Source organism: Carcharodon carcharias, chromosome 11 (genome assembly GCF_017639515.1).
Source record: "Carcharodon carcharias isolate sCarCar2 chromosome 11, sCarCar2.pri, whole genome shotgun sequence".
In the NCBI taxonomy this organism is placed as follows: domain Eukaryota; kingdom Metazoa; phylum Chordata; class Chondrichthyes; order Lamniformes; family Lamnidae; genus Carcharodon; species Carcharodon carcharias.
The window spans coordinates 74,122,019-74,143,418 of NC_054477.1; the positions used below are offsets into that span (position 1 = coordinate 74,122,019).

General features: G+C 44.6%; 1 protein-coding gene across 1 annotated transcript in view; it reads right to left on the bottom strand.

Moving 5' to 3' along the window:
- Positions 1-18,833, bottom strand: part of LOC121283895 (interleukin-18 receptor 1-like) — a 36,264-nt gene extending 17,431 nt beyond the window's left edge. Inside the window, exons 1-5 of the mRNA XM_041198698.1 lie at positions 18,751-18,833; positions 16,556-16,730; positions 15,668-15,815; positions 9,634-9,699; positions 1,797-1,914 (exon numbers count right to left, since the gene is read on the bottom strand). Of these exons, the coding sequence (XP_041054632.1) occupies positions 1,797-1,914; positions 9,634-9,699; positions 15,668-15,815; positions 16,556-16,730; positions 18,751-18,833 (590 nt within the window). The remainder of the gene's footprint in view (positions 1-1,796; positions 1,915-9,633; positions 9,700-15,667; positions 15,816-16,555; positions 16,731-18,750) is intronic.
- Positions 18,834-21,400: the final 2,567 nt, after the last annotated feature.

Genomic DNA, 21,400 nt, shown 5'->3' on the forward strand with positions numbered 1-21,400 from the left:
TTAAGGCTCATCAAATGAATACCAAATAATCTAGATGGATTGAGAACAGGTTTGAGAGCAGAAGACAGAAGGTGATGGTAAAGAGAAAATATATTGTGTGTTTATTATAACATCTCTTCTTGGGCAGGTAATGAAATTGATCATCTTCAGAGAGATATGGCTTGACTAGATTTCAACAATTGGGTTTCCAAGGTGGAGGAGGCTGGGGGGTCATCCCAATGCAGAGCATCCAAATTTGTGCGATCTGTCCAACATGCCTTATATATTACATATGTATCCCATATGCATCATTTAACCTCAATCTACATAGTAAAATGAGCCTGCTCTCTGATCCAATGGAAGACTTGAGATAAAATGGCAGAAGTACAGGAACTAACTTGGGAGCCCCTGCCTTGATCTTAACTCTGCTGCCACCCTATTTTCACCAAGTAGAGGGAGTTAAAATCACTTCTATTTTGTAGATGGGTTGAGACTGGGCAAATAATCTTAATTCGATAATTGTGGATAAGATATGTGTAGCTGGATTTACAGCACTACCACCACCTCCCACCCCTGCGCCCCCCCACCCCTTCCACCCACCCACCCCCCACCCCCGTCGAGGACTCAAAACGTCAACTCTTTTCTTCTCTGCCGATGCTGCCAGACCTGCTGAGTTTTTCCATGTAACTCTGTTTTTGTTTCGGATTTCCAGCATCCGCAGTTTTTTGTTTTTATCTAGAAGTTGTCCTGGCAGCTGATGTGCCAGTTCCTGGCTCCATCACACTCTTCGGTCATTTTAACAGAAATAAAATTAGGGGTGGCAGGACTACCCAACCACATGCTGCGGGTAGCCGAAACAGTTTGTTAAGATCCTATTGAAGACAATTCTGAAAGGGGGTTTTCCAATCGGTGCCACATCCCCACAGGCAGCAAGGACAAGCTTAACTGCCTGGAGGCTGGCTGAAGGGGAGCCAGTCATGTCAAAAGGACCTCCCTGCCTGTCTGGGTGCAAGAGCAACTACAGGTCACTGTACAGAGGGTATCCCCCACAGTGGTGACCTGGCTGAAGATCTGTTTTTAAATTTAAGTTTAAAAAATTGAGCAGAGAGGGCCTTCAGTTATTAGTGCCCTCTCCCATACTTATTTTCTTTAGCAGCCTGCTGCACCTTTCAAACTGGAAGACCTCTGATTGGCCTTACAGCTTCGAGGGCCTGCCAACTGCCCTTAATTGGATGGTGAGCTCAAGTCCAGGCCAAGGGAGTGCCTCATGAAAATCGGAACAGGCATTCTCCCTTTGGGGGGGTGGGGGGGGGTGCGGGTGTGTGTGGCGGTGGTGGGCAGGCTCATGTTCCAGAACCGGAACAATTCTGACCTGTTCCCCACTGGTGGATAGAAATTCCTGCTCATGGTAGCAGTAAATATGTGTAACCTGGAAGGCCCTATTTTAAGTTATTTACAATAGATAAAGCTGTGGGAGCAAAGACCATGACAGAACAATTATATGTTTACTCTAGATGGAAAAGGCTTGATGGGCTTTTGCATCAATAAGAACAAGAATAAAATCTACTTTTCTCTGTGTTTTCTTAAATTAAAAACATGAAAGTTGACTGTTTGCACTTAGTGATTGTCACCATGCAGCATGACTTCTCACAAAATAAACAGGAGCTGTAATTAAACAATATACTGGAGAATAAAGGGAGTCAATTATTGAACTCTGTGGATTAATGTTGTCACTTTCAATAATTCTTCTCATGCAAATAGTTAAGCATAAGATAACAATGCACCAAATATAATAAACATATTAGTACATCTCTTACCTTTCAGGATTTTCATAAACTGTATCATTTCCACTGATGTTAAAAATCCAATATAGAATGCAGAAGCCATTCATTCTGTAGCCAACAATAGCTTTGCATTCAATTTCCTTTTTCTCACCTAATAAAAAAAAGGAAACTCAGTAATACAAACAATTTTGTTTTGGTGTGACCAGTTCTTGGACATTAATTGAAACACAACATAATCTGCAGCTAGTAACTGTCACTGGGGCCTGTTTTCACCATTGAACCATTTATTTTTCAATTTTAGAATCATAAAGCACAGGAATTCTCTGGTGGCCGTGCCAGCTCTTTGAAAAACTATCCAATTAGTCCCTTCCCATGCTTTTTCCTCACAGCCCTGAAAGTGTGTCCTTATTAAATATATATCCCACTCTCTTTTGAAAGTTGCAATTGAATTTGGTTCCACAACCCTTTTAGGTTAGGTGGGGGGATGAAATAACTCTATTAAAACTGATATTAAGATGTGCATTAACAACTTTAAAAATAGACAAATGTAGTTATTAGCATTAATAGCCTTAAGTGTACATGCAAGAGCTCTTTCTAAGCATGATGGGAAATATAGCCAACACATAGGTATGATGGGATGGTACTGTAGGAACCAACCTACAGCTTACTTCACAGCTTGGGTAAAGAAGGCATTAAGGAGATAACAAAAACAGAGAGGGGGAGGAATCATGCATGCCCGCTGGTGTCGGATGTGTTCAGTGGTGTCGACGGACACTATGGCAAGAAGGCCTAAAATCAGCTTCACAGCGTCGTGAAGCCAGTTTGCGATCATCCATTCTGCCCGCCAACTGCAGGCCGCATTTCCCATGTTGGGAACTTCATTGTAATACACCTGCATATCATTATAAGCCCAGCCTGCCGGAATCGGTCCGCACTGCTGAGTCGTCCGCCCGCATCGGTATGATTACACGCCAATGTGTTTCACAACAGCATATAAAATGCATGCATTTGGCGGGCTGCACTTAGGGAAACTCAGAGATGAATACACAGTAACATATTGGAGCACTCGCCCGGGTCACCTGTTGGACTTCAAGGTTGAGGCGTGAGGGGAGGAGGCAAGGGCTGCCCTGCGGTTGGTGGGGAAGTGGGGTGCGGGTGCAGTTGAGGATGGGTTGCCCTGTGGTTGAAGGTAGCATACAGGCATGTGCGGGGGGAGGGGGTGGTATTGGGCGAGGGAAGCAGCCATGCATTAGGAACACCTTGTATAAGGTGACCATTCCTCTGCAGTTGAGACAGTTCAGGCGCAGCCACATTGATATGATTGGAGTCAGGCCTCCAGCTTATCTGCCCACTCAAGCAATGCAGAGGCACTATAGTGCCACCCAAATGCTCCAGAGCTTTTCACCCCTCAGGCACAGACTGAAAAGTAATGAGCGTTTAGTGGGCTGCAGAACAGTTGGACAACTGGACACATTGTACAATCTCCTTGTTATAGCTGGTGATGGAGCAGTCACTGGTGCAGGTGCTCACAGCCCCTTTCAATGTCATCATCATTGTTTGGACCAGTCTCCACCATGGATCAAGCTAACAGTGCAGCCTTGCAATGTGGGATAGGAGAATGCCTGCACCTGAGCTGACAGCACAGCATGCAGTCCAACGGGCAAAGCTGCCTCTAATCGGTCAGGTGGAGTGGGGCAGAGGAGGGTGGGGTTTCAGGCAGCCATGCAGCGCACTAATCTCTGGCCATCTAAGGGGTGGCCAGCACTCTCCAGGATGCGTTGAGGGGCCTTCAGACTTAATCAAGAGAGGTTCTTAGTACATCCAAGCTAAGCCACTTGTCTCTCTCTTTCATCCTGCAGGAGGAGTACATCAGGATCATGAAGCCTGATGATCTAGCTGTATGCCTTTTGGCTTACAGAGAGGAAAGACGACGGAGGAGAGGGTGCCTGAGGTGCCTGGCTGTGCAGACGGAGGAGCTGTACCCTTTGGAAGAAGGGGCAGCTGGAGCTCCTGCACATGCCATCGAAGAGCCACAGTGAGCCGTCGCTAGTCGGTGCCTAGCTAGACCCAGGGACTTTAGACGCCACCTTTCATTCCTGCCGATGACTGAGGACTAGTGTTACTGAAGAAAGTGCATGTCTAGGGAACTGGTCGGTCACATCTGCCACCTGCTGCAGGATTTGGCGCCACGAGGACATGGACGGCATCCACTGCCAGTGACTGTCAAAGTGACAAGGGCCCTCAATTTCCACGGCAGTGGCTCCTTTCAGGGCTCCACAGTGACCTTTGTGGGATCTCTCAAGACTCCAACGACAAATGCATCCATGAAGTCACAGATGCCACCCTCGCGAGGGCACACAACTTTGTGCATTTCACCCAGGACCAGGACAGCCAGGATGCAAGAGCGATTGTATTTGCCCAGATCTCGGGTTTCCCACAGGTGCAGGGTGCCAACGACTGCACTCACATGGCGCTCAGATCTCCATCACAACGCACGGTCAACTATGTCAACACCAAGGGATTCCTTTCGCTGAATGTGTAGCTGGTGTGCGACCACCAGAAATGCATCCTGCGGCTCTGTGCATGGTTTCAAAGGAGTGTCCACAACTCCTATATTCTCAGTGATCACAGATCCCTGATGTCTTCCAGGGTCCACAGAAGCTGCAGGGGTGGCTCATTGAGGACAAGGGCTATCCAGAGAGGACGTGGCTGATGACACCTGTGCGGCAGCCTCAGACTGCAGCAGAGCGAAGGTATAACGAAGTTTATGCTGCAACTCACAACTTGGTGGAGCAAACCATTGGGATGCTGAAAATGAGGCTCCAGTGCCTGGACCGGTCTGGTGGAGCCCTGCAATATAATTGACAGTGGGTGTCACACATCATCATTGTCTGCTGTGCCCTTTACAACCTGAGGCTGCACCGGGGTGAGGAGCTGGCTGAGGAGGATATGGAGGAGCTGGAGGTCTCCTCCAATGAGGAGGCCGGCGGTGATGAGGATGAGGAGGTCCTCGAAGGTGACGATGAAGGAGATGGCACTCACACTGGCCAGACAAGGCAGGCACACTCGGGAGGCCCTCACAGCTTCTAGATTTATGGAGGATGATGACGGCATGTTGCAAGAAAACACCATGGATACTCACATTGTACCTATGAATTTGGACTCCAGTCTGGTTTATGGCAGCGCATATGCCCTCTGTGATAATGCTCCTGTCATGGAGACACCGAGGCCTTAATAATCACTCGATTGCAGTGAGGACACTCCATAGATCTTCACACAGCCTCTGTGAATGTCTGACATCTGACTCCTGCCTGGCCGAGGGCACTTCGCTTGTACTCTGTGATCAGGGTCACATCATAGAGACGCAGCCGTGAAACTTTAAAAGCATCTGATCCATTTTCTGCCTTCAGCACCTGATCCCTTCAGGAGCACAGAGTCACTGGTCACAGATGCTGAAGAGATGGGGGCCAGCCCCACCTTAAAAGATGCTGAGAGCACACAAAGAGAATGATGGAACTCTGTGATGCCTGCCCATGACATTCTGGAAGCAATGACAAGCACCAGCGAGGTGCAGGCATTAGTAATGTGTCCGGGAAGTGTGAGGCTGGGACCATCACCTGAAGGCCAAAGCACAGGGACGAGGGCTGGACTGAGACACCTGCCTTCACCATGTGCAGAAAGGTCTCACATCTAAGTGACAAGAACACTACTCATCAGAACAAGGAGCCATAAGCAGGGAGACATTCTCGGGAGCTTATTTACAATAAAGAACTGGAGCTGCTGAGGTCACAGGAAGAGGGAATTCAGATGGGCTGGACACTCCCAGAGTCACCTGGATGGATGGCCCTGGGGCATACATCTGCTGATCCTCCTCTACACGGGTGCCCAAGGGCCCCTGGCTGACTCCTTGAGGAGAAGGGGTAGCTGGAATAAGATTAAGCTGCCCCACACCCCTCTCGAGTACACACTGTTGGAGGCCAACTGTGGCATCAGCGATGGAGTTCAGCCCACACAGCAGTGCAGGAGTGACTTTCTGGACCAAGTTCTCCATGGTGGCCATGATCCTACCGGTGTTGACCTAGATGCATTGACATTCCGGCGCTATCACCTCAGCCTAAAAGCGGACGGATTTCTCCATCCTGCCTTGCAATCTGAGGAATGCAGCGGACATCCCTTCCTGATGTTCCCGAGCTTGCATTTGCAGCTCTAGCAATTGTGACATGACCGAGTCCAGAGGCTCATCGTTTGACTCGGACTCTGCAAATTCCTGGCCTCCTGCAGTCCTCTGAGTGCCGGATACCTGGGAAGTCCCTGCCACCACCTGCTGTGGATCAGACAGTGCGATGTGCTGACAAGATTGTGATTCCGTGGCTACTCTAAAGCTCAGAAAATAATAGATTGCATCCACACCATGCTTGTCAGCCCAAGTCTGGATATTGTCCAAGTCTTTCTGCATTTGGACATGGACTGCTTCAGTATCTGAGTCGCGAATGGTGCTGAACATTGTGCACTCATCAGCAAACATCCCCACTTCTGACCTTATGATGGAAGGAAGGTCATTGTTGAAGGAACTGATGATGGTTAGACCTGAGGACACTACCCTGAGGAACTCCAGCCTTCCAGTTCTATTCAGAGCAGACAATGGAGTGGCAAGATGGATTGTAGAAGATAAAGTATATTCTTTGCTTCCATGACTAATAATCCAATATTTATGGCCAAACTCACAAAGACATTATTAAAATGTTCTGCTATCCTGAGAAACAGAAGCCACAAGTCCGGTAACTTCAGCTGCATTGTATTGAGTACAAAAACAGAATTACCTGGAAAAACTCAGCAGGTCTGGCAGCATTGGCGGAGAAGAAAAGAGTTGACGTTTTGAGTCCTCATGACCCTTCAGCAGAACTGTATTGAGTACATATTCTGGGTTTCCACTCATTAAAAGGATGGCAGGTCTAATAGCTCCCACAAAATTCTGAAAATCCTGAGACAGTCTCTCCATTGACTCCATCCTAATGACTGAAGGCCAGAATGCAGGATTCACTTTAGCATTGTCCTCAGGACCTCCAGGCCTACCATCTGTGCTTCTGATAAGAATGTGGCATTGACTTTCCCTGGTTTGCTGCTTTCAGAGCTGAAATCTATCAGCTGCTGGTGACTTTCATTGTTTAGTTATTACATGCCAGAACAGCAGGGGGTGAAAGCAAACATTTGAAAACAATTGCAGTGACTTCAGGCAGCTGATATAATCGGAAGCACAGAGTTAGAAGGGCAGTAAGGTGGGAGGTTAGTGATGTAAGGGGTTGGATTGTGAGGGAGGGTTCCAAAGAGTGATTCCAGGTGGAAAAATTAGAGAGTGATTGAGCCGTTGTGCAATGTGAATGAAAAGTATCATTCTACTCAAGAAGGAAGCGTGATCAGCCTTGTCATGCCAAAGTGGTAAGTTGGCTGTTTTCCTCACTTTGACTGCCCAGAACATGCATTAAACACCTTAACATGCTGTTCCACTATCTGGGGATCACAGAAATTGTTCCACATACCTCTGGTAGCTTCTTTGGGTGCTCTTGGTTCATTAATGCATATTTAAATAAGAACAGAAGAAATAGGAGCAGGAGAAAACAATATGGCCCCTCAAGCATGCTCCAACATTCAATACAATCATGGCTGATCTGCCTCAAATTCCACTTTCCTGCCCACTGCCCTTCATCAGAAATCTATCCAACTATCCCAACCTTGAATGTATTCAATGATGAAACATCCACAATCCTCTGGGATAGAGTATTCCAGAGATTCACAACCCTCTGAGTGAAGAAATTTCTCCTCATCTCAGTCCTAAATGGTCAACCCTTTATCTTGAGAATGTGCCTCCATGCTCTTGATTCCCCAGCTGGAGGAAAATCCCTCCTAGCATCTACTTGTCAGGCCCCTTGAGAATCTTTTATGTTTCAATGAGATCACCTCACATTTTCCTAAACGCCAGAGTATAAGCCAAATTTACTCAGCATCTTATAATCCTTCCATCACATGAACCAATCTAGTGAACCTTCACTGTACAGCCTCTATATCCTTCCTTAGATACAAAAACCAAAACTGTGCACAGTACCCTGGGGGTGCTATCACAAAAGCCCTAAACAATTTTAGCAAGACTTCCTTGTTCTTGTACTCCAAAGACAACATGCTATTTGCCTCCCTAATAGTTTACTGTACCTGCATGCTAACTTTTTGTGTTCCTTATATCAGTATGCCTAGGCCTCTCTGAACAACATCATTTAAAAGTTTCTCATGTTTTTAAAAATGTCCTGTTTTTATATTCTGTCTAAAGTGGATAACCTCATATTTCCCCACATTATACTTCATCTGCCTCCCTATTGCCTACCTACTTAACCTATCTATATCTCTTTGCTGCCATTTTGTGTCCACTGCACAGCTTACATTCATACTTAACTTTGCAATACCAGCAAACTTGGATACATTACTCTTGGTCTCTTCATCTAAGTTATTAACATAGATTGTAAGTTTGATGCACCATCACTGTTTCTTTTGGCACTTGACTAGTCAGAGCCTGTCAACTTGGAAAAGTCCCATTCATACCTACTTTCTGTCTGTTAACCAACCCTCCTCCGTGCTAATATGTTACCCCCAAATCCATGAGCATTTATCTTGCATATTAACCTTTTGTGTGGCACCTTATCAACTGCATTTTGTAAATCCAAGTATACTACATCTACTGGTCTCCCTTTATCAAAACCCTGGAACTCCCTTCCTAACAGCATTATGGGTGTTTACGCCAGATGTACTGCAGTGGTTCAAGAAGGTGGCTCACCACCACCTTCTCAAGCACAATTAGGGATGAAAACAAATACTGGCTTTGCCTGTGATGCCCACATCCCTGAAATAATTAAAAAAAAACCTGCTATTTACATTCTCAAAAACACTAATAACTTTGTCAAACACAATTTCAAAAAACCATGTTGACTCTGGCTGATCATACTATGATTTTCTAAATACATTGTTAACACTTCCTGAATAATAGATTTCACTATTTTCCTAACAATTAATGCTAGATTAACTATACTGGAGTTCCCTTCCTTCCTTTTTGAATAGCAGTGTTGCATTTACTAACTTTCAACCACAGACCTCACAAATTTCAGCTGGGTGAGATGTGCAAACCATTAGTAGATTTCATAAATGAAAACAGAAAATGCTGGAAATACTCAGCAGATCTGTGGTGAGGGAAACAGAGTTAACTTTTCCAGTCGATTACTTTTCATGGATTTCAGCTCCAACCAGCAAGAGTAACAAAGACACTAACAACAGTGCAGAATTTCAGGGCCTGAATTATCTAACTGCTTGTTACGTATGGCATGTAATTTCTCCTTCTTACAAATATACAGTTCTCCTGATCACCAAATGGTTAAAGGCAATTCCAACATAATTTGAATGATGAGATTGTAACGCCGATGCTAACCCATTTAAAATAAATAGTTTTCTAAAATTAATGGATTAGCACCACTGTTAACTAACATCAAGCAGGAAATTATGCTACTAAATCATAAAGGCTGGAAGTTCCCAAGTGTGATTCTGAATCAGTGTTCTGATCTCAGCTGGGGCAGTGTTTAGGGTACTACAGCTGGCCTTTTTGCCCTGGAATTGAATGATAAGAATTGGGGGTTCTTGTCCTGATTGCTCTCCAGTCATTCCTGGTAGCAATTGTACACAGGTCAACAGAATTGAACCGGCTTGACTCCAACCACCTTGACTTACACGTGAAGAATGGCTACTTGAGTAAGCTTCTGGAACCTACTGAACGGCATAGCAGGAAAGAAAATTGTCAAGGACTGTATGTTATAAAACTACACTAAATTATACATACCAAGTTCAAGCTCAATTTGTTCTTCAACAGGATAAATTAATTTTGGTTTAAATGGCTCGACAGATTCTGCAAAGAAAGAGCAACATGATAATTATTAACAGATCTTAATTTTAATTCAGAGCCTATAATAGTACATTAAAAAGAGAACACCAGGGGAAAAAACAAAAGGTCTCAAATTCTGAGGCATCTACTCTTCCACTGTAATTGTGTTGGAGGGGAATCCCATGCACCAATGGCGACAGGGGTCTCACCTGATGACTGGAGAACCAACGAGAACTCCACTTTGCCACCGTTGGGGAAGGCCAATCAGAATTAGGTGGGTTCTCCCTAGAAGTTAGGACCCAGGAGCAGAAATCCTGCACCCCCACCCCACCCTGAAGAGCTGCCGGCCAATCAGAGACCAGCAGCTCTCCAAAGCCAGTCGGTGCCAATGGGATTGTTGGCAGTTGCCAGTAATACACCAGCCAGAAGCTAAGAGTCGCGGATGGACCCAAACCACATGTGAGTGAGGACAGGTTGGAGGTCATGGGGAGGAGGTCCCTGGCTAGGGTTGGGAAAGGGGTCAGAAGAAAGGGCAGAGAGATGGCTCTCAGTGGGCCCCACTTTCTGATACTAGCTCCCTCTATCAGGCACTAAGTGCCTTTGAATGAGGGTCCCTCTTCCCCTCCCCGCCAGAAGCCTGCAAGCAAACCCAACATGGTTTGTTTTTATTGGGTCCCCTGTTGTGACTACCCAATTAAGGGCCTCAATTAGCATCCAGGCAGGAAGGCCATCCATGAGCCTTCTTGTCTGGGATTTAATCAGGAGGCGGCGGGTAGGTGGCAAGGTTCCTACCCTGCACTCTCTCACCTAATTAAATGCCCCTGCCACCTCCAATCCCACAGCAAGGATGGGGGGGGTGACATTAAATTCCTCCCCAAGATGCCAACCCTATCCCAAACTGCAGCAAGGAAGTCATTTGCATAATTGGGCTTCAATTCTCCCTTTGAAGTTGGGTACTCCAGAGCCACAACACAAGAGATCCGCCCAGGATAAATAAAATACTTGATAAAGCTTTTAGCTTTGAGGGGAGCCATTCTGCATCTACCGGCAAGGTAATCAATTATCTTTGCATCAATTATCCTAGACTGGGTATGGAACTCATACTGTTTCTTAGCTAGACAATGTTTCATTTTGCCTTTCATGTGACTGGGTATAGAGCAACAACTATAATTTTACATTATGGTGACCAAGCCAGGATATTACGTTAGGAGTGGTGGTGTGTATCGCTGTAATACCTCCTAAGTATTTATGAGCTGGGCATTGAGTTGTTACGTGTCCATGGTCTATTCTGGGTGACCACAGTCGCACACAGGAGAATTTTTAATTTTCTATTTGTGCATCAGGTATCCACTTCTGCCATGGTTTGTGTGGAAGTGGTTTAGGGATGTCCATGACCTTAGTGGGAGGTCAAAACCAGGGACCTTCTATGTGGAGCCTTTCACAGCGTGTTTTAACAAAATGTTTAACTGAGGCCTTATAAAGTCATTATGGGTGGAATTCTTGGAGTATCATGGGAGTTCTCTTAGATACCCCCTCTTCTAAAGGGCATGTGGAAAATTGACTTGTTCCCACCACAACAGAACCTGGCATCACTTTAAATCCAGCCCCCAGTGGATAATCTCTGCCCTAGGTCCCAACCAAAGTTTCAGCCCACATGTATAATTTATTTCCACAAATCAAAAATTCTCTCGAATCAAAATGTTATTGGAGAAAAACTAAGCAAATCACCAGCAAGCATCTGCTGAAAAAAACAAATATCACACATTTATTCTGCAGGAGCTATCACGTGTCCCTGTCATGTAGTTGAATTATATAGTTTTATAGTGATTGTTACGGCAGGATTCTAAAGGCAGAAATATATTAATTTTGTTTTAAGCTATGTGTGCCAATAAAGAGCATTCAGATTTTTACTGCATTTGTAAGAAGGAGAAATGGGGTTGCAAGATCTCACCCACAAGAATGGGCATCTGTAATCTGGCAACATGGACTCACAAAACTAGTGAAGTAACAATAGACTACTAATTGGATGGCCCCACCTTTGCGCATGGGGTGGGGGTAAGAGGGGTGTGCAGGAGGTTAAGATTTGTGACCTAGCTCTGCCCATGCAGATTGAGGTGGGAAGCACACAAATTGGGTGTGCCCACCTCACTGGTGTGATTGTAGCATCTGACCAATAGAGTCCTGCACTGCTTCCTACAACTCCATGCCAACTGTGGCCTCTACACTCAGCAGGGAGCTCCAGCAGCATTGTTGCATATCATGTGGTGCGAATCCCGCTCTCTTAAAGGCAGACTATCCCTCTTAAAGGGAAGATGCCCTGAGCAATATTGCCCAATTTAAATTATGGCAAAATGAAGACCAGAACACAGAAAGGATTCCAGAGTGACAGATGCAGGCTAAGTCATTAGTGCTGAAGGTAGGCAGCAGGATAGACAGAATGGCGGGGCTGGAGATGGTGTGATCATGGATCTCTTACTTCCTTATTCATCCCCTTCCCTCAAAACAAGCTTCCACTTCTGTGTTCCTCCTTTCAGACACTGAAGAGCTGCTGCTTGTCTAGACACAACAGCATCAGAAAGAAAGAGAGCAACAGCGCTGCACTGATGTAGAGGCCCTGTCACTTGATTTGACACTGGAAGCCACCAGCTGAAATACTGTGCTTTGAAGACTAGAGTAGAGTTGGGATCAGTACATGGTGAGTCATGTGGGCATGGATGGGCTGCAAGTAGGCCAGGAGGAAAGGATGATTCATGGGACAGGACAATGGAGAGCAAGGTTGCAGAAAAGTACTGCTGCTAGAGGGCTCAGATGAGGCCTTCGCTGGGGCAGCATGCAGGAGTGCACTGTAGGGCATACACAGCAGGATTCTGGGGGCATTGGCCAAACAGGCTCCAGTCAGTCAACAGTGTGGAGGAGTCTGGTTCCAGCTTGGAAAAGGGGATGGCACAGAGCTTGACCATGCCACAGTCTGCATCCCCCTGTCATACTGCAGACTCAGAGGCAATGTCATGGTTGGCTCCATACTTGGACGGTTCACCTATTCCTCTGCAAATGCCCTGCCCCATGAGAATGTGTCACACAGCCCAACCAGCTGTTGTGCTTAAACCAGGAACTCATCACAACACCTCCAAAATCAGTTCATAATACTTGTAGACATTTTGCAAAAGAAGAAGTTCCAAAAAAATGACATTAGCAGCAATTTGGAGGCCGGGCACTGTAAATAATGCTAGTGCAGGCCCATTTGCAGCTTCACAATTATTGTTTGCGGAGTGAACAATGAAGAGGTATCTGGATACACATTGCCTAAATTTGGAATTCTGGCATCACATCAACTAGTTGGCTTGTGTGACGTCAGGATGCATTGATTCAAGATCTTCCAGCACACACAGATGTCCCCAATTTTCCCCCCACCTAGCCCCCAGCCCCAACCACCTTGTGCACCCTTTCCCCTCAGCAATGCCATGCAGGCCATGCAGAAAAAGCAGAACAAGGCCTCTGAAGTGTTGTGAGACAATTTTGCTCCCTCTAACTTTAGATTTGATACAAGCAGCAGAGTCCTTATCATCAAACATTGAGACCATGACATTGGCTGTTTCAGTCCCTTCACTGACTGTTATCAAATTCTCTTGAGTTTGCAGCACTCCATTACAAATATACGGACATACAAATTAGGAGTATGGTTAATCTGATTGTGGCCTCAACTCCATATTCCCACCTACCTTCTATACCCTTTGGCTCCCTTGTCGATCAAGAATCTATCTACCACTGCCTTGAAAATATTCAATGATCCTGCCTCCACCACTCTCTGGGGAAGAGAGTTTCTCAGACTCATGACCTTCTGAGAGAAAAAAATTCTCCTCATCTCTGTCATACATGGGAGAACACTTATTTTTAATCTGTATCCCCTAGTTCTAGTCTATCCCACAAGGGAAACATCATTTCAGCATTCACCCTGTCAAGTCTCCTCAGGATCTTATATGTTTCAATAAAACTGCCTCTCATTCTTCTAAAACTCCAATGGATACAGGCCCAGCATGCCAATGTTTCTTCATAGGGTAATCCCCTCATTCCACGAATCAATTGGGTGAACTCTCTCTGAACTGTTTCCATTGCAATTGTGTCCTTTCTTCATTCAGTTTTATTCATTCAGTTTTAAACCCAGCATTATTATCAATCCTGGGAGGAGGGAAGCGCTGCCATTGAAAGTTTGAAGGACATCTACTTGGTTGACTCCCAGTGGAAACTCTTTGATTATCTATCTCCCTTTAGAGCAAGACTCCACAAACGAACACTAGGGGCCGGATTTTCATTTTGGGGTTGGAATCTCAACATCGGGATCAAATTCAGGACCCAACCTCGCATTATGTCGGAAATAGTCACCCAACACGATTTTATAAAGAATGGCCAATTAGCGGACAGATGGCGCACTCACTGTTGAACTAAGGACAGTGGGCAGGCTCCTGACACTGGTGGTTCAATCAGAGGCCTCCCAGCACTGAAGGAGCAGCAATCTGTTGATGCAATTAAAGAAGAGAGAGGCCACTTCATGATGAAGGTGCCTTCTCAGTACATCCTACACCCATTTAAAAAATAAATGGCCACAGCTGCCAACACCAATGTGGAGAGGGATCGCCTCCACAGTACATCATGCGGTTGCAGCTGCAGCCATGTAGGCATGGCAGTTACAGGCAGCAGTGGGGGGGACCTCAAATTGACCCTGCAGGTCTAGCCTCCTGGCCTGCTGCTGGAAGGCCGCCTTCAGGCATTGACCTGGCTCCAGATGCTACAGGGGGTCCACATGCTGACTGGAAAATACCAGATGGCCTCTGGTCATTGTCTGTAATTGTGTTACAAAGTTATCCTCCACTTGCGGTAGCCATTATCCTGCCTGACCTGCATCCTTAAAAATAGCCCAGAAATGGGAGAATGCCAGCAAATGGGTATGCTGACCAGTGTCGGGATTTCCAGACCCACCTACCTCCATTCCCACTTCTGGCAAGCTTGCAAAATCCAGCCCCAGGTCTCTGGGCTGAAAACAGATGAATTCAGGTTGGGTCAGATGTTAAAATTTTAAAAACTCAAAATGGACCACAATAAGTTCCAACCGCCAGGTTTAATAGAGGTGGGGCAAGGGGCTGTCAGCCAGCCACTTCCAAGGAGGCAGATTCACCATTTAGATATTATAAAGAGCTTCTGAATTTGGTTAAGTTTTGCAGGCCTCTGGTAGCTGAGGGAGGCAGGAGCTAACGGAGGTGATGACAGCATCAGGGAGAAAGTAAGTGCTTTTTCTGCACTGTTTGTGTGCCAGAGGGAACAGTGGTTGCCCAAACCCTACAAAGACTTGGTGTAAAGGAATGAACTCTCATCCACTCCTCATGCATGGTTGGGGATTAGACTTGTTCGTTCCTGTGGCCTGCTGCAGAGTCCTCTCTGCCAGGCTGGATGCCCAGCTTGTCAATCAGGCTGACTTCCAGGTGGGAAACCTGTCTAGGAGAAAACATATATGCTGTGAAATTAAAACTCCACAACATGCAGGGAAACCTGAACCACTCATCCGAAACTCTGTCTCCTCATCAACCCACCCCTGATCATATCCAGGCCATTGTTTCATAGCCTGTTATTGAACTCATCTCTCCTGGAGATATTCGTCTACATTGGCATCAATCTCTTAGGTTCACATCCCCCCACAGCTCATTTCTACCTGCTCATAAAGATATGCAAACAGGGCTGTTCAGGTAGATTCAGGTCACCTGGATTGGACTGCTGATGCCTGCAAGAGCTTTCAGTGTGCCTGTCCTAGCTCAAGCTAATCTACACTTCCAAGGAAGAGCACAGTTCTTCCGAGGTCCAAATGGACCAAAATAATTCTTTTTATAAAATTTCCAATTCCCACTGGAACCATTCCAGGTCAAGTCAGAATGTATTTTGCATAATTAAAAGTGTCAATTTGGCACTTATTAATATAATAACAAAAATCGATGTTAAACCATACCTTTGGTTGTCAGTTCCAGCATTCTTGTAATATTATATTGAAGTCCACCATTTTCTAGAGGGAGTACACACAAGTAATATCCAGCACTCTTTTCTTCCACTTTCTGAATAACGTACTCAGTCCCTGTGTGAACATTATCCTTGCAATCCTGAAAGATACAAGGACACACTGGTTGTATTTTTCACCTGAACTCTCTGGGTAGACATCTGATGGAGCTGATATTCTGGCCTTTCTAGAAGTCACCTGATTTTAATGAGCTGATTCCGCAACAAGTGAGTGACCTGCTCTGCCAAATTATCACAGAAGCGGTGAAGATAAAAATTTATGCCAATTATTTTCTTAATATTCTTATGAATGGCTCAACCTAGATATGCATCATATATTAAATAATCAGAGGTACAGTTGATAGGCGACATTTTCCAATGCCCATCTGCTCCCACGGCAGGTTACATAATGTGGCAAGAGCCCAAAGCTTACATTTCCTTTGTTTTTTGACAGTCTTAATTACAATAATAACAATCCTATCATCATCAATGAAATGTGAAAAATTGGAAAAGAAGAATGAATTTGCATTTATATTGCACTCAGGGTATTCCAAACTGCTTGACAGTCAATGAACTATTTTTGAAGTGCTGTCAATATTGTTATGTACCAATGAACTCCTTTAATAAAAGTATTTTTACACCTGCAAGTATTGTCATCTCTTTTATGGAAAATATATTTAAAATTTTTATTTAGAGGTTATTGTATTTATTTGAAACATTTAGCAAACATTTTTGCAAAGCTTCAGTATGTATATTATTAATTAAAACCATTTTAAAACTATTTAAAAATTTAAATCCAACTCATAAGATAGGTATGTACACAAAAGTATGAAAATGTTTATACCTTCAGCCATATAATATTTTCTTCCTTTTTGCTATAACCTTCTAGTTTTGGACAGGGCAACGTAATGGATCTTCCAACATATTGACTAAAAAGATATTTGCTGCCATGGCACAATCCTTTATTCTTTTGTACATTCAAAGGTGTAGCTTTACTCATTATATTATAAGTTCCATTCCTATAAACAGAAAATAAGCACCATAAATTTAGTAAATTATACTTATTATTAACCAGCGATCACAAAAAAGCTAGCACTTAACTTCCATTGTTTGAAAGTATTTTTGGTATTTTTTCTGCCTATACCTGTTTAAGTAATACTGTAAAACAGCTTTAACTTGGGCACAGTGGCCCCAATATTTACTCAGGGCCTGAAACAGAAGTGCAAGGTGATGGGGGCAAAGTTTATGCACAGGAAACCCAGAGGTCTGGGAATCATGGAGGTCTTGCAGAAATTAACTACAAGCCAATCAGATTGACATTAAGGTGGTGGGCGGGAAGGAGAGCTCAGGTCAAACATCAGGAAAGTTAGACTTGCAGAGGGGGTGGGCAGCGAGGATCCAGTCATGTGGTGGTAAGCTTGTTGGGCCTGGAGGGAAAACACTCCTGCTCCTCCTGGACCACAATAGTGCAATAAAGACAATTACCTCATGAATCTGGCCATTCCTCGCTTCTTTTTACCAGCCGGGATTCCTGAGACCCAGGAATCCTGGTCTCCGTGTATTAAAATTAAAAATGCTGTTAAAGTGCAGGCAGCCTCCTTAGAAAAGTTTCCATTGTCCAACCTGCGTGTTGAGTGAGGAGGTGAGCAGATTGGACAGGTTTAAGAGCTTTAAAATGTGTCCACCCTTAAAATTTCCTGAAGTATATTTTTTGTGACCAGGCACCTTGAATAAAAGGATGCAAATAAATTTTCACAAACTCACTAGTCTGCATGCAATATTTTATACCTGTATATCAAAAAAGCATCAAACTATAAAATGCTCCAAGACAATTCTAGACCCATACGACTGAATATCTTCTTCTCTTTCTTGAAAAGGAAGGCATTTTTCAATTTATGTATTTCTGCCTCACCCCAAATACTAATAAAGGCAAAAAGAAATTCACTGAATTTAAGTGATGCACAAAAGCAAAAATATATTTACCGTAAAATCAAACAATGTCATAGCCCCACAACCAGAATATTACAACACCCTGGCTAATAACAATAATCCTTTTACCCGATATGCACTGCAAAAGATGGGTTTACAATCACAAGGGTCACTGCCGATCATCATCCTCTCATAGGAACCTGCCATTTTTCATCATGTAATTTTTAGCCCTTAATGGAGGCGGGCACAGGGGTAGATGGGTGTAGATTTTACACTGTAGGCAGCATGCCGGTTCCCCAGTTCCATCTTGCTCCCAGGCCATTTCACAGAGGCTGGATCAGAGGTGGGGGCAGCAGCAATTTAAAAGGCCTGCTGTCAGAGGCTGACTGGAATTTTCCAATCGGCCTCCAGGTCCCCACATTGGGGGAGAAGAGAGCGCAGCAGTCTGGAAGAATCCTCCTGGCAGTAGATCAGGGAACCAACACTCCAGGCAGGCTTTGAGGCCCTCTCTGGCTGTCTCAGTTTAGCTGCATCCACAGTCACTCTGTGAAGGGGCTCCCCCCCCCCCCCACCCTCTGGCTGGTGGCTGGCTGCAAAGGTCTTTTTGTATTTTCAATTTTAAAAAAGTTGGAAAGAGGGTGCCTCCATCTTGGGGCATCTTCTCCCTCACTTACCTACTTACCTGGCATGGCATGGCATCCTGATGCTGCTTCCAAGCTGGAGGGTCTCCTGTTGCCCTTCAGCTTCAAAAGCCTGCCCACCATCCTATGCCAAGTCTGGCCTCTGACCATTAATTGGCCACTTCGGGGAAAATCACAAGTGAGTGACTGTACCCCACATAGAGTAGGCTGATTCCCATTTGAGCCTGATGGTGGGGTCCTGAAGCCTGTAGAGAAAATCCTGTCCCAACTCTCTGGAATAAATCCAGACCTTTTGCTTCCACTATGTTACCCAAAAGGTGACCCCAGGCATTTATCACTTCCTGTGTGAAGAATTACTTACTGATTTCAGCGCTGAATTTGCCACTTACTAGTTTGAATCTAAGTGCCAGTGGAACCTCTTCTTACAAAAATGTGTTCAAACAGTCCAAAAAAAGTTCAAAATACTTACATGCTCCCCTTTAGGTCAGCTGCCACCACATGCCCTAAAATTTTGCAAATAGTTCCGCTATTGGCATCCTTTACAAACGACATCCTGGGCATCCAAATTGAATTGCAGAGCACCCTGCTCCTCATGTGTACTTAAATGAAGCATCTGCCCATTTGCCTACTCAAAAGAAACTGCACTGCATTGCAAAATGTATGAATCTCCAGTGGGACAGAGTACTTGCTAAATTCTGCTAGAATCACCTGACATAAGCTGCTCCAACTGGTGCCGGAAAATTTTAGTGCTGGTGTGGGTTATTATTCTCAATGCTACTTACGAGGCAGAGCAAGAATATCTTCCAGTATCTTTCACGAATGCAGGCCAAAATCCTAATGAGGTTCCTTCCAATGTAATTCTGCCTGTTTTTCCTAAAAGCTCCACAGGACCATCTTTGGAAGTGTCTTTGAACCAGGTGATGTTAAATCCATGTGTTTGAAGGTCACTCAAGACAACTGGAGTGGATACATTGCACAGTTTACAACTTATACGTGCGTGCTCCCCTTCAAGAGCATCGATTGTTGTAGAGCTATACGAAGGACATTTAATCAGATCTCCTAAAATCAAAAGTAGAATATCTTAGTGGGAAATTACAGTAAAGTGCTATGAGCAGCAAATGGATCCTTGTTTATATAGGTTCACTCTTTGTACTTGTTACTGTGTGATTATGCCAGTCAAAGATTTTCCATTCAATGCTAGTTTTGGCTGTGCCGAATGCAATATGTATGATAGCATAGATTTATTTTCTTTTGATGTAAATTTCCTCCAGAAGCTAATTGCTCTTTACTGCTGTTGCATTCCACAGGCACCAATTTACTTTATTGAGTGTCAAGGGCAATTAGACCACAGGGGACAGGGGCGTTACAGCCAAGTTCAACTGATGCCTCATTTGATATCCCTTCGAGCAAGAGGGATTGGATGCGATTAACAGCAAGAAGGTACATTTCCCTCCTTAAGATTAATTATAGCTCCCCTACTGCTGCTGTGGACGCAATCAGTTGGATGTTCCTGGACCATCCTGATCCATATAGTTAGCTATATAGATCATCCTTCCATCATAAAGTCAGAAATGATGTTGATTGCACAATGTTCAGCACCATTCGCTATTCCTCAGATACTGAAGAAGTTGTGTCCATATGCAGCAAGACCTGGACAACATTCAGGTTTGGGCTGATAAGTGGCAGGTAACATACATGTCACATGGGTACCGGGCAATGACCATCTCCAAAAAGAGAGAACCTAACCATTGCCTCTTAACTTTCAATGGCATTAACATTGCTGAATCTCCCACTATCAACATCCTGGACGTTACCATTGACCAGAAGCTGAACTGGACTAGCCATATAAATACAGTGGCTACAAGAGCAAGTCAGAGGCTGGGAATTCTGTGGCAAGTAACTCACCTCCTGTTTCCCGAAAGCCTGTCCACCATCTACAAGGCACAAGTCAGGAGTATGATGGAATACTCTCCACTTGCCTGGATGAGTGCAGCTCCAACAACACACAATAAGCTCGACACCATCCAGGACAAAGAAACCTGCTTGATTGGCATCCCATCTGCCATCTTAAATATTCACTCCCTCCACCAACAATGCAGTGGCAGTAGTGTCTACGATATACAAGATGCACTGCAGCAACTCACCAAAGCTCCTCCAACAGCATCTTCCAAACCTGCAACCTCTACCACCTAGAAGGACAAGGGCAGCAGATACATGGGAACACCATCACCTGCAAGTTCCCCTCCAAGCCACTCACCATCTTGACCTAGAAATATATTGCCATTCCTTCACTGTTTCTGGGTCAAAATCCTGGAACTCCCTTCCTAACAGCACTGTGGGTGTACACCACATAGACTACAGTAGTTCAAGAAGGTGGCTCACCACCATCTTCTAAAGGGCAATTAGGGAAAGGCAATAAATGCTAGTCTAGCCAGCAAAACCCACATCCCGTGAAAGCATAAATATGAAAAAAATAGTCACTGGATAAGTGCAGAGAGCATCAGAAATTATGGATTATATTGTAAATGAATGCTAAAAGCTCTATTCTTGGACTCTTTCCCGCCACTACTTTAATCTGATATGTTTCCTTGTTATTTGCTGTTACAGTGCACCTACCCTTTAAGAGATAAATTCTGGCTGCCATTCAGTGGCAGCGCAACACCAGCCCAGCTCATAGTTAGGCATACAGCCAATGGAAAGCTTGCATAGTGCTGGCTGTCTGTATCATTTTAATGAAGTAATCAATGCTTGTCAGTGGCTTTTTAGCTCAGCCTAGGTACTTGCAGCTAGCTTGGCCTAAATAGCCAAGTGGTTATGGTACTGGGTTTGTAACCCCAAGATCAAGAGTTCAAATCTCACAATGGCAAACTGTGAAACAATGTAACTTCATCTGAAAGAGATGGAAACGGGTTTGTTCTCGAAAGAGTTATCAAGAGTTCAAATCTCACAATGGCAAACTATGAAACAATGTAATTTCATCTGAAACAGATGGAAACAGGTTTGTACTCGAAAGAGTATCAAGAGTTCAAATCTCACAATGGCAAACTATGAATCAAGAGTTCAAATCTCACAATGGCCAACTATGAAACAATGTAACTTCATCTGAATAGGAACAGATG